This window comes from Equus przewalskii, chromosome 10 (genome assembly GCF_037783145.1).
Source record: "Equus przewalskii isolate Varuska chromosome 10, EquPr2, whole genome shotgun sequence".
Classification (NCBI taxonomy): domain Eukaryota; kingdom Metazoa; phylum Chordata; class Mammalia; order Perissodactyla; family Equidae; genus Equus; species Equus przewalskii.
In genome coordinates this window covers 59,937,796-59,949,963 of record NC_091840.1, presented here as the reverse complement: position 1 = coordinate 59,949,963, position 12,168 = coordinate 59,937,796, and the positions used below count along the sequence as shown (strand labels likewise).

Sequence of the window (12,168 nt, the reverse complement as noted above, 5' to 3'; positions counted from 1 at the left end):
TTTCCCATCCTACTTGATCTGGTTTCCTCCCAGATCCAGCTGTGGGGACAGCAGAAGGGCATGGGGGCCGGTGGGCCAGTCCAGCCCCTGAAGTTAGGCTGGCCTCAGTACCCAGGAGGGCAGGAAGACCCAGAGAGTTTTAAGGAACCCACCTGCCCAAGCTCACACAGCTACTCAGGGACAGCCACCCGGGGGGGGGGGGGGGCGGTGGCCCAGAGCTCTCTGACTCCAAGCTTGGTGCTTGTCCCTGGAGCAGTGGGAGGTGGGCAGGAGGCAGAGGCGGGCTGCACTTTAGACCTGAGCCAAGTTGTCCTGGATTGTGACAGGTGGGGCTGGGTCAGAGGACGCAGCTTGGCTGGCGAGAGGGCTGGAGACTGAACCCTGGGCCCTGTGGATTGAGGACTGAGCTAGGTGGCAGGGGAGGGGACCCAATGAGGTTGATTGAGATAAACCAGAATTAACATTCAGGTATCTGAAAGTGGGAAGGCAGTGAGCTCCCTGTCCCTGGAAGTATGCAAGCAGAGAAAGGCACCCTTGGTGGAGCGCAGCCAAGGAGACGTATCACAGGTCAGGACCCCCAGGCCCTCCTACTCTCAGTGAGTCTTGCCATCCAGAATGCTGCCTTGCTTAGACTCCAGATATGGCCTGTCTGGCTATGCCCTCTGAGGGAGTAAAATTAGTGGCGTGCTTTAGAAGAGGGGTGCCCAGGCCAAGAGAGGCCTTGGAGGCCCAAGTCCCTGGGGCTCAGCCTGGACATGCACGCAGCTCTCTTTTTTCCCCTCCTGGAAGTGGCTGCTGTGGAAAATTACCCAGAACAGAGTGGCCAGGGGCTGTGGGGCTCTCCAAACCACATCTGCCCCTGAAGTGGCCTTGCTAAGGGATCCACCCAGGGTCTGGCCCCTCCAGATGAGCTTCTGCTGGGGATCACAGAGGGATCCGGCTTCTCCTCACCTCCCCTCCATCCTTGCACCCCCTCCCCAGACCCCACCACCCGGAGCAGAAGCCATGCACCCCGGAGGCCTTGGGAATCTGGTGACTTCCTCGAATATTCTAACAGCCCTTCCCAGGGAGAGGAGTGAAGAGAGGAGGGGTGCTGAGTGAAGCCTAAACTCCACTCTCTGCAAAGTCAGGAAGCTGGTCTGGTTTTCCACCTGCTGGCTCTGTGACCTAGAACCACTTAACTTCACCTTTCTGAGTCTCAGCTATTGGATCTGCTAAATGAGAAAACCCTTCCTGCAGTCACTCTGCAGAGGCAGGTAAGGTGTGTTGTGGTCATTGTCGCAACAGATCTGTCTCAGTGTTCTTTAAATGATTTACCTCATATGTAAAGAGCATGGCTCAATAAATATGCACTCCATAAGTGCAGGAGTTAGGGGAAAGAGGGTTTGGTAAGGTCAGCCGGAGACCTGCAGCCCAAACTAGAAACGCCAGTTGAAACTTGAGCCTGAAAGAAGGCCCCCATGGGGCACAGTTGGGGCGTGAGCTTTAAACCTGCTCCGGAGTCGGAGCTTACCAGGGCGATCTTCAAGGCGAGGGTAGGGAAAGCCAGGCTGGGGGCTGCGGTTCTTCAGGGAAACCTGTTTCTCTTGGTTCCTCCCTCTCAAAGATCCCGAGACCCCCAAACAAGCGCCTCAGCCCCGCCTTGGCCGGGGAGATGCGAGCTCGTGCGGGGACCCTCTGTCCTGCTGTGCCTGGGAGGGGCGGTGCTGGCTGCCCGCTCTGCAACGGCTACAATCACAGCGCTCGCCCCTGTTAACACGCTGACCCCTCCCAACAGCCCTAGGAGGACTACGCTGCTATCACTCCCATTTCACAGATGGGGAGACCGAGGCACGGGCAGGTGACGCGCCTCGCCCAGGACCCCGCCGCGCTGTCGCCCTGGTCTGGCCAGCGTCGCACAGCCTTCGGAGCGGCGCCGGCTCCTCGCCGGCCGGCAGGGCAGCGGCCGGAGGCCGGGGGAGTTGGGGCGCAGCGCCAGCCGAGCCCCGCCCCCGTGGGCGCCGCGCAGCCAATGGGCGCCCGACCCGGGGTGGGGTGACGCGGCGTCAGCGCCAGGCTCCCGTGAGCCAGGCCCTGGGTCCCAGGCGCCGCGCCCGTCCGACCCGGGGGTGAGGAGGGGCCGCGCTGCGGGCTGGCAGGGCCCGGGCCCCTGGGGCCAGTTGGGCCTGCTCTCTCCGCCGCCTCCGGGCACACACCTGGCTGGGCCTGCCGCCAGGTGTGCGTCCCGGACCCATGGGCGGGCTGAGCGGGGACGGCCCCGCCCCCGCCCGCGGCCCCGCCCCGGCTGTCGGGACTGTGCCATGCGCCCGGAGCCCGGAGCCCGGAGCCCAGAGCCGGCGCTCGGCCCGGGCCACCCAGCCCCGCCCCTGCCCGACCTCGGTTTTGCCAGCTGTGAGACAGGGCTTTGCATCTCCCCTCTTCCTTCCCTGGGCGTCTTAGAGACCGAAAGGGATCTTCTGTGGGGTCAGAGCCATTTTGGGCAGGTGTCCAGCGCGGGCAGGGCCTCTGCCAAGGCAGCTCGTCGTGCCAGCCATGTCCTCTGTGCCCGAGCTCAGGGGTGAGTGGAGGGGCGGGCAGGAAGTTCCAGGGCCGCTGGCACTGGGCAAGAAGGCTGAGCTTGACAGCCCTGGGCATTGCCTAGGAGGATACTGAGACCCCTCATGACTCCTGGAGCCCCCCGGCTCACTTGCCAGCCTCTGTTTATCTAAGGTGGGACCTGCCCAGGTTATGGCTGAGGGGCGCAGGCAGCACAGAGCCAGCCAGGAGCCTTGGGCTCCCCTCCCTGCCATTTCTCCATCTGGACATAAGGGAACCAGAGAGCCATTGACAGGGATGAGTCCAGCCCTAGATGACCCTGTATTCTCACGCCAGGTTGGCCTCTGCTGTGTGCTGGCCAAGTTATTTCTAGCCCTCTCTGAGCCTCTCTGGGTCAGCTTTGCCCGGGGAGGCTCACTCATGGTGGTCACCTCCAGGGTCATTCATGAGTCACTCAGTAGATTGCCACAAAAAAGCTGGTTGGCCCCGAAGTCTGTTGCACAGTGATGATGAGGCTCATAGAGCTGAAGAGCGCACAGGAACATCTGTCCCCTGGGGGCTGACCGGCTGCTGGGGAGAGGCCAGGTGTAGACTGAAGGGGAATCACAGAAGAGGTGGTTTGAACTGGTGGCAGGAGAGTGAATGGGGACCCCAGGCATCATCTGACCCCCACAGGCCAAATCCAACTATACGTGGGTTCTGATTTTGAATTAATTGTCAAATGTAGAATATGTCCTCTGAAGGCTGGATTTCCGGCTTTCCTTGAAAAATGGGGCTGTCGAGCGACACTGGGCTCGACAACTGAGTGCCCCTTTAGCCGGGGCTGTGAGCTCCCCCACAGTCTCCATCAGCCTCCGGGTGTCACGCCTAGACCACTTCGCTCATAAATGGGGATAATAACAAGGCCCCTGCAGGTGCTGGGTTTACCACTCATGATCCTATTTTACAGATCAGGAGAGTAAAGACCAGAGACAGGCAGTGATTGCTCAGGGACCTGCAGTGAAGCCTGCCCCTCGGGTAGGGTAGGGCCCTCTTAGAGCAGGCATGGGGTGGGGAGGAGACAGCACCAGATGGAGGAGCCCACTCAGTTTCTGGAAACATCTTGCCAGCTCCCCAGTGCTGAGAGATACTTCCTGAGATGCTGAGGGCCACCCAGCAAGAACTGGCAGGGGCTTCTCGGAATTTCTGGGTGACTCATGCTTATTTAAGGCCTCTGGTTTTGCCCGCCCTCAGAACCGGGGGACCCAAAAGAGACCCTTTTCTTGGAAATGAGGTGGGTTGGAGAAAGACTGTCGCCTCCTTAGGTGCTTCAGTGGGGGCTGGCGGGCAGGGGACCCCGAGCCATGGCAGGACCCACAGTGTGCCCACACTGCCCCCCAGATCTCTGGGCAGGGAGACTACAGCAGGAGAGCAGCTCCTCTCAGAGCTCCAAAGAAGGAGCAGCCTCTGTCTCACTCAGACTGGCCGGAAACAGGGCCTGTGTGGAGATCCCTAGATTCCGGGGGCAACGGGCCAAAGGGAGCTGGGCACTGCCACTCCCGGCCTGGGCTGGTGGTCCCACCTGCCTCCCATCAGCAAGTATGGCTGCCCCCTCCTGAGCTACCCTCCCAAAGGGCTGGTGTTCAGAGAGAGGGGTGGGCTCGCCTGCTGGCCACGAAGACAGTGTCCTCGTTGCCCCTCCCCCATTGCTCTGGGAGGCCAGGGGTCTGAGTTTGAGTGCTGGCTCTGCTGCTGATCCCTGGGCAACTCTAGGCAAGCATATGGCTTTTTCCAGCCTTGTCTCTTCACCTACACAGGGCAGGGTGGGCAGATGTCCCTGCACTTACTCCAGTTTCATCTGGGGGCTTGACGAGTCCACCTCACTTGAGGTCCATCCTCAAACCTTGGGAGGTCAAGATATTAAAGGGCTCCTAGCCTCCCTGAGCCACTCAGAAGGCGCAGGTCCCACGCAGCTCCCACACTCGCCCCTCAAGGTCCCCCCTGTGTATTGGAGGCCTGCCGCCGCCCGGCAGCATGGCCCAGGGTGCCCAGCTCCCAGGACAGGAGGAGAGAAGGAAAGAAGCCTTTTTAAAAGGGTGAGAAGGGGGCCAGCCAGTGGCACAGCGGTTAAGAGTGCACGTTCCGTTTTGGCGGCCCAGGGTTGGCCAGCTCAGATCCCGGGTGTGGACATGGCACCGCTTGGCAAGCCATGCTATGGCAGGCATTCCACATATAAAGTAGAGGAAGATGGGCACGGATGTGAGCTCAGGGCCAGTCTTCCTCAGCAAAAAGAGGAGGATTGGCAGCAGATGTTAGCTCAGGGCTAATCTTCCTCAAAAAAATAAATAAATAAAAGGGAGCGAGGGCTGGGGGTGTGGAGGGAGGTGGGGAGTGACTGCTAAAGAGCAGGGGTTTCTTTTTGGGGGTGATGAAAATGCTCTTGAGATTCGTTGTGGTGATGGTAGCAAAACTCTGTGAATACAGTAAAAACCACCTCACCGTACACTGTAAAAGGGGGAACTGCGTGCTGCGTGAGTTGTATCTCAGGAAAGCTGTGACTCAGAGGGAGGGAGGCTTGGCGCAGCAGCCTCAAGCCCAGCACCTAGCACAAGCTCTATGGAAGATCCAGACGCCCGGCCAAGTTTGGGAGTCCAGCTGAGCTGGGGCTGAGGAGGTGACTCAGGCCCCCCTGCTCAAGGTCTTGGATGATCCGAATTGGGTGAGTGCCTCCCCCGGCGTGTCTGGGACCAGGGATGAGACACAGAGAGAACCACAGCCCCTGGTCCTACAGCACTCAGGCAGGCCATGGCAGGTGTACAGCTGCCGCCACCAACACCCCAAACCAGGAGGGCCAACCAGAGACAGGTGAGGGGATCCTCCTCCAGCTCAGACTCCTCTGGCCAGCCAAGGGGCTGCTCCAGCAGCCTGGCCACAGGGGGAGCGGGGGCGCAGGCTTCCCAGGCTTCAGCCTCCAGCAGGGCCCCACAGCAGCCCCTGCTTAGAGAAAGCAGGCGGTCAGATCGGGCAGGCCCTTCAGACAGTCACAGCCCACTCAACAGAGATCACACAGCAACGGTTTGCTTGTTTGTTGTTTATTGTGGAGTATTTTACATGCAAGAACCCAAACTAGAGAGACAATATCTGGAAGGAAAGCCAGTAGGTGAATGGACGCTCTGGTGTTGCTGAGCCTCGCGTGCACTGACCCACCCTCCAGAACCGGCTCTGCCGGCAGAAACACATGACAGTGACAGCACACCAGACTTCTGGGACGACTGGACAACAAACTGAATACATTCCTTTTCTCAATAGCCCCCAACAATCCTGAGACCCCTCACAAAGTAAGTGCAAACTTTTGGAAATAAATATCCACCCCCCCTTTCTCCAGGAGGGCCTGGAGGTTTTATACACAAGAAAAGCAGAGTGACTGTGGGGTTGACAGCTGTTCCTGGAGGCTGGTGGCTGCAGGGAAGCCCAGCTTGGACCCCATGGGCAGGAAGGGCTGGAGATGGGCACTGGAAGAGGCAGATACCACGAGGGCGTCCTGTGGGTGCACACACACTTAGCCATGGGTTCCCCATGTGGGTGGACAGGGCAGAGGAGCCCAGAGTCCTAACAGCAGACGGTAGAGAGGCTCATGGTGGGCCGGCTGAGGCCAGGCTGATGGCACGGCATCCCTCTATGGTGCTCTTCCCTCGCTGGCCCGCAGCCCCCCTCAAACTATCCAGAAAGCTGGGGTGTGCCGGCAGGTGGGAAGAAAGGAGCCGAAGTGGTGGCCCAGCTGTCTATCCTGCGACACAGGAGGAGGTTGGGTGGCTGCTGTCGCAGGCTGCCATGACCCTTGACACCACTCTCCCAGTTGGGGGCCTTGAGTGACAGTGCTGGCCCCAAGCCTCCCCAGGCCCCCTTGCTCTGGACCCCTCATGCAAAGGGGAAGGGCAGGCAGACAGTCACTCATACTGAGGGGGCTGACAGACAGACAAGAGGACAGACAACAGACAAACAGTCACCTTTCCCTCTGGCCCAGCCAGCAACAAGCCCTTTGGGCTCTGAAACCCCTTGTGCCATGCACGTGATAAGCGAGTCAGTCCTCTCTCAGCCTGGCCCCAGGGGTCTGCTCCATGCCTGGGGGGTCTGGGTCAGGCTGACCAAAGGCCCACTAGTGCCATGGGTCAAACTGCACATAGTGCCATTCACTGCTGCCCACTGGCCAAAAAGGTAGGCAGGAGGAAATGGTTAGTTTTCACGTCTCAGCACACAATGAACACAGAAAAGGTTAAACACATCCCCAAGAAAATATTTTGACAAAATAAATATTTTAACCTATAATCAGGTATAATTAGTGCTTATACAGAATCTCAGCAATAATTTAGTGTAATTAAGTACATACTGTATCTGTGACTTCTAACACTGTGGAGAGGCTGGTGGCTGGTGAGGGTCTCACTCTCCTTGGGGGTCAGCTCTGGCCACTTCCTGCCAGGGCTGTGCTCCCTTTCCCAAGCAGGGGGCCTGAGGGCTGAGCTCCCCAGATGGAAGGGAGCAAGCAGTGCAGCCGAGTGGCCCAGGGTGCCCATAGCCTCAGGACTGGCTGGGCAGAACCCCCTCAAGGGCTTGCACTGGCTTCCTGTGCAGGCCTCAAGCATGCGTCACCTCAGCCTCCAGGGAGGGGCAGCTGCCTCTGGACATGATGTGCAAGAAGGAGGGGCAGCTCCAGGCTGGGAAGGCAGGTGACACTTCTCTGCATGGGCCAGTGCCTTCCTGCCAGCCCACAGGAGTCCACCACCACCTGCTGCCCAGGGTGGCCAGGCCTCTCCAAGCTGTGCCTGGCTGACTGGCTGGAGTTGGGGGGCAGCCTTGTTGGGGTCTCCCCAGACAGGCATATGGCTCAGCTTCACTCATCGCCAGGAGCCTGCTCTCCCCCTCAGACTCCTCGTCTTGTGGGGACCTCCCCTTCTGCAAGGCAGGGAGGCTGGCTCTTCCCTCAGAGGACACTGGGCCCAGCTGTTGTGGTGCTGGGGCTCCTGCAGGACTGACCACCTGAGGCCCAGCTGCTCACCAGCACAGGCCCGGCTCTGGCAGGCTGGCAAAAATGGGCCCCTGGCCCTCACGGAGATAATCCTTCCAGTCTGCAGCAAAGGGCTGGGGATACTAGCTAGGGTTGCTGGCTACAACTGCGCCATCCCAGTCACCTTCTCTGCAGCTTGTGTCAAGCCAGCTGACGTCAGATGTCTTAATATCCAAGCTGGCTTTCAGGGCTCTGCCCTTGGGAAGAGTTGAGGAGAGAGATGAGGGCTGACCGAGGGGCAGGCGGGGGAGAGTGGAGGTGTGGTGCATGCTGCCAGAGGGGCAGGGCTGAGGTCAGGCTGTGGAGGAGGAGCATCCTGGGTGTCCTCTGAGGAACTGGAGTGTGACGTCCCCAGCTGGTCCTGCCAGACCAGCCCCCAGCCAGACCTCAGGCCTCCTCTCTGGAGGGAGCTACAGTGGTGCTAGACAGGGCATGGGGTTCCAGGGTGGGCAGTGCCTTGCTCTCCACCAGAACTGTTCCTGTTGGTGCTCAGCACGGCCCTCGGCTCCAGTCCCAGTCCTAAATGCTTGTCCAAGAGCCCATGGCACTGGTCTCAGCCTGCATCAGGCCCAGCCTCTTCTCCCTGCTCCAGCTGCCAGATGGGAAGGGCTAACCACACCATGGGTCAGGAACACGTGGTGGCCTAGCCAAGTTTTGCCCCTGGCACCTGGGCAGCACATGCTGGAACACTGACCCGAGCCTCGCAGACCCCGGGGCTGGTGTGAAGCAGCTGTAGCAGCATGTTCGTTCTTCTGGGCGACAGCAACACAGGGCTGGGTCAGGCTGGACCCGGGCCTGAGCCGAGCCATGAGCACCTTGCCCATGGCCAGGAGACACACCAGCAAGGCCCAGGATGGGAGGAGGTGTCACAAGCCCCTAGCTTCTCTGCCCCAGGCTCTGTTAGCCTTCCTGGTTCGCTTGCAGAGAGGGTACAAGTCAGTGGCCTGGGGGATCTGGGGTGGGAGGTCAGGCTGTCAGGACTGTCTGTGGAGGAGGCTGAGGCGCACGCCAGGGAGCAGTGGAGGGGTCTTAGTGTCACTCTGACCCCTCCGTCATTTGGATCTCTGAGCGTGGTGCAAAGCCATCTGCTGCTGGGCCCTGGAGGCAGAGGCACAGAGGCTGCCACAGGCCAGGCCAAAGCCCCGGGTGTAGCATGCTCACAAACCCACAGTTTTCCCAAGCAAGCCAGAGGAATTCCTCCCCATGCGGGTCCCTCCACAGATGGGGCCAACCACGTGGGGGAGCATGCAGTGTGCTGGGGGCAGTTTGGTTTATGGCAGTGTTATCTCTGCAGGAGCTAACCAGCACCACGCGGCCACTATCCGTGGGTTGCATGCTGCCCTCCCAGCAGCCCTTGGCTCTCTCGCCCTTCACCAGGAGCTTGTGGGTCCATCGGGGGCTCCTTGGTCCCAGGCTTGGCTGCTGAGCCAGCTTGGTCATGGGCCTGGGCTAGCAGCTGAGTGATAGAGAGAGGGTCAAGAAGATGAGAGACCCCACAAATAGGTACTCCACAGAGCCTTCTAAAGTGCTGAGCATGCCAAGTGTCACAAGGTGACACGTGTCAGGGAGCAGCAGTCCAAGGAGGGAGACTAAGCCCACAGGTGCAAACAAGCCCTTTCCGGAACAGAGGGGCACAGGAGGGCAGGCTGGCCTGAGACCTGAGGAACCAGGCAGGGGAAAGGGCACATGGGGAAGGGTCCAGGGTCTGACTCTCTTCTCTGTGGGCAGGTGACCAGAGGAAAGACGGTCCAGGTGGCTGCCCAGGAAACAGTCCCAAGGGCATGGCCTGGCCTGGGGTTGGGCCTTGCTGCCCATTCTTTCTGGGAGGAAACATGGGCAGAAAGAGCCTGTGGGCGGGACAGACGGGGAGGTGAGGGGCTTCTGGCTGCAGCGACGCTGTCCCACCATCCAGAGAGAAGATAGCTAAAGCTGGTCCAGACTAGTGAGAGGCCTGGGAGCAAACACAGTGGCATTTCCATGGAGATACAGCAGCGCAGGACCGACTGGGGCTGGAGATGGGAGGAGTGGCCAGTGCCTGGTGTGGACCATGGGGACGAGAGGTGACCTGCCATCTGGGGAGCCAAATCACAGAACAGCTCACAGAGCAAAGAGGGCATCCTCTGACCGCTCTGGCTTCTTCCTGCCGGAGGGGTTTGAAGCCGGGGCTGGGGCCTCCACTGGGGGTGAGGGGAGGTTGGGAACCATTTCAGCAGCTTTGGCTCTTTCTTCAAGGAATTTATCGAACTCTGCAATACAAAACCAAGGCAAGGGCCAGGATTGGTGGGGGGCTAGCCCACATTGAGGCTCAAACAACTACGTCCCACCTGCTCCCCACTGATCCCCATTCACTTGTGCCCCCAGGGGTCACCCCAGCATGAGTCCCCACGCTTGCCACACTGGCCTGGGCCACCTGCCAAGGAGGGAAACATGGAGTGGCAGAGGAGCAGCCAGCCAGAGCCAGGGGTGCTTCTGGGCACTCTGCTGCCTGGAAGCCTAGCCTTGATTTCCTCCTCTGCCACCTCCAGGGCAAGAAGGAAGCCTGGCTATGAGCAGGGGGGCCGTTATGGTTCCTGCCCCACTGACAACTTGGAGCTTTTCCCTTCTCCAGATCAGTGCGGGAGGCAGGGCAGGGAGAGCTGGAGGGACGAGGTCCCACTTAGACTTGGTAGGGAACATCCCCCCTACCCCACCCTCACCCACCAAGCAAGGTTCTATGCCTGCAGAGGGGGCTCTGACCAGATGGTCTGGCAGAGTAGGAAGGAGGCAGTGCAGAGGAGGGGTGAGTGGGGTGTGGGAGAGGCAGGGGAGGTGAGAAGGGAGGAGCAGAGGGGTGAGAGAGGGAGGGGGTGAGATGGGACACGGGGGACTGGGAGGACAGTGATGGGAACTTCCCCACTCAACCCATCGACTGGCCCCCCTAGAAGTGAGGTCACAGGACACCAGGCCCGGAGAGGCTCCCTGTGCACCCTGTGGATTGCATGGCATCTGTCTTGCCTCTCAGCAGTGAGCATTCAGGGGTGGGGACAAACTGGTTAGGTGTGCAGGTTTTGGGGTCATGATGACCTGGGATGGCAATCTGTACCTTCTATTCACTAGCTCTGTGACGTTCTGAAAATCACACGCTCTTTCTGACACTTTCCTCATCAGCATGAGGCCTGGATGGGACAGAGCCAAGAAGCCCCCAGAACAGGAGGCCCAGCCCAGGCCAGACACCAGGCGGTGCTCTGGCAGTGGGGGCTCTAGGTGGTGGGGTGCAGCCTTTGTGTACCCGACCGCCTGGGGCCAGAGCAGCAAACGGTGCGGGGAGAGGGGCTGAAGTCATCGACCAGGCCATACCTTCACTTGTGACGCCCTCCTCCAGGTCATCGCCCTTCTGTGGGAGGAGCAGAGAGAACGGCTTTAGGGCCCCACCCGCCCTACTGCCTCTCCCCACCAGCGGCCATGCCAGGGCAGCACTGCCCACGACAGCCTGAGCAAAACTTCCTACATCCCATCCTCAGATTTCTATAATAGCAAAGTACTGATCATCTCTTTGGACAAACAGGAACTTTGTTTTGAAAAAGCAAAAAAACAAACAAAAAAACCCAGCAAACAACTGAATAGGTTCTAGGTTTTGATCCTCCAGAAGGGCCAGAAAGAAAAATCGCCAAAAAGGTGCAATCCGGCTCTCTGGGCAGAGCTTCAGCGGAGGACGGCGGCAGGCCTCTCCCCACCCGGCATCAACACTCCCCTAGAAAGGGCCACAGGAGGCTGAGCCAGAGGCACACCAGGGCCTCTCACGCGCTCCTCCACTCAGCGTCCCCTGGCAGCCAGCCACAGGGTTCTGGGAAGTCACTGTCCACATCAATAGCTGGGAAGTCTGGAAAGGACAGAGCTGTGATGCCCACGGCACAGGGCCTAACACCCGGCAGTGCTTTGGCAGTGGAGCGCTGTCGGGCCAGAGGCCATGTCCTGTAGCCTCCTAGGAGCTGCGCCAGCCTCCTCCTGCAGCCCAGATCCCATCACCAGCTGCTGGCCCCTGAGGAGCCATGGAGGTTCTGTGCGCTCTCAACAATGAGAGGGGATCAGACTGGATTTTCTTTGTAGAACTCGGGGGCCACTTGAGCTCTTAGGGCTGCCTGGGGGCTGGGAATTCACTGTACAGACAGTGACAGGAAAGGGGGCCAGATGGGGAAGTAGACAAGGCCTCTGGCTGGGCCAGGAGACCTGGCTTCCCTCTTGGCTCTGCCATTGACCTGCTGTGCAGCCTTGCTGAACAGGTCTGTCCCCCTTTCTGGACCCCTTCTGAGGTGACGGGCTTGGCCCTTCCTGCTTTGCTTCCATGAGAGGAGCTATTTCTTTTCCAGGCATTCCCTTGGGAAAGATATAATGAGGCGTTTTTTTTCCTCCCCTGGCACCTAGTGGCTGCCTTGCTGAGCAATGAATGTTTTGGGAAAGTCTGGCCTTCCAGGGAGGCGGCCCATAGCCGTGAGAGGCCTCATCTGAGGTCTATGTCCTAGTGTGGGAGGGGCCATGTCAGCAGCCTGCAGCCAACCAGGCTGACACTGTGGTTAAAGAACTGCTCTGCTCCAGGAACAGGGCCCCTGAAGAGG

At 59.7% G+C, this 12,168-nt stretch overlaps 1 protein-coding gene across 13 annotated transcripts in view; it reads right to left on the bottom strand.

Annotated features, from left to right (window-relative positions):
- Nucleotides 1-5,590: 5,590 nt before the first annotated feature.
- Nucleotides 5,591-12,168, bottom strand: part of TOM1L2 (target of myb1 like 2 membrane trafficking protein) — a 118,268-nt gene continuing 111,690 nt past the window's right edge. For all 13 annotated transcript variants that reach the window (XM_070563630.1, XM_070563631.1, XM_070563632.1 and 10 more), the window contains 2 exons: nucleotides 10,913-10,949; nucleotides 5,591-9,822 (listed from right to left, as the gene is read on the bottom strand). In XM_070563630.1, coding sequence (XP_070419731.1) covers nucleotides 9,674-9,822; nucleotides 10,913-10,949 — 186 coding nt within the window. In that variant the 3' untranslated portion in view covers nucleotides 5,591-9,673. The remainder of the gene's footprint in view (nucleotides 9,823-10,912; nucleotides 10,950-12,168) is intronic.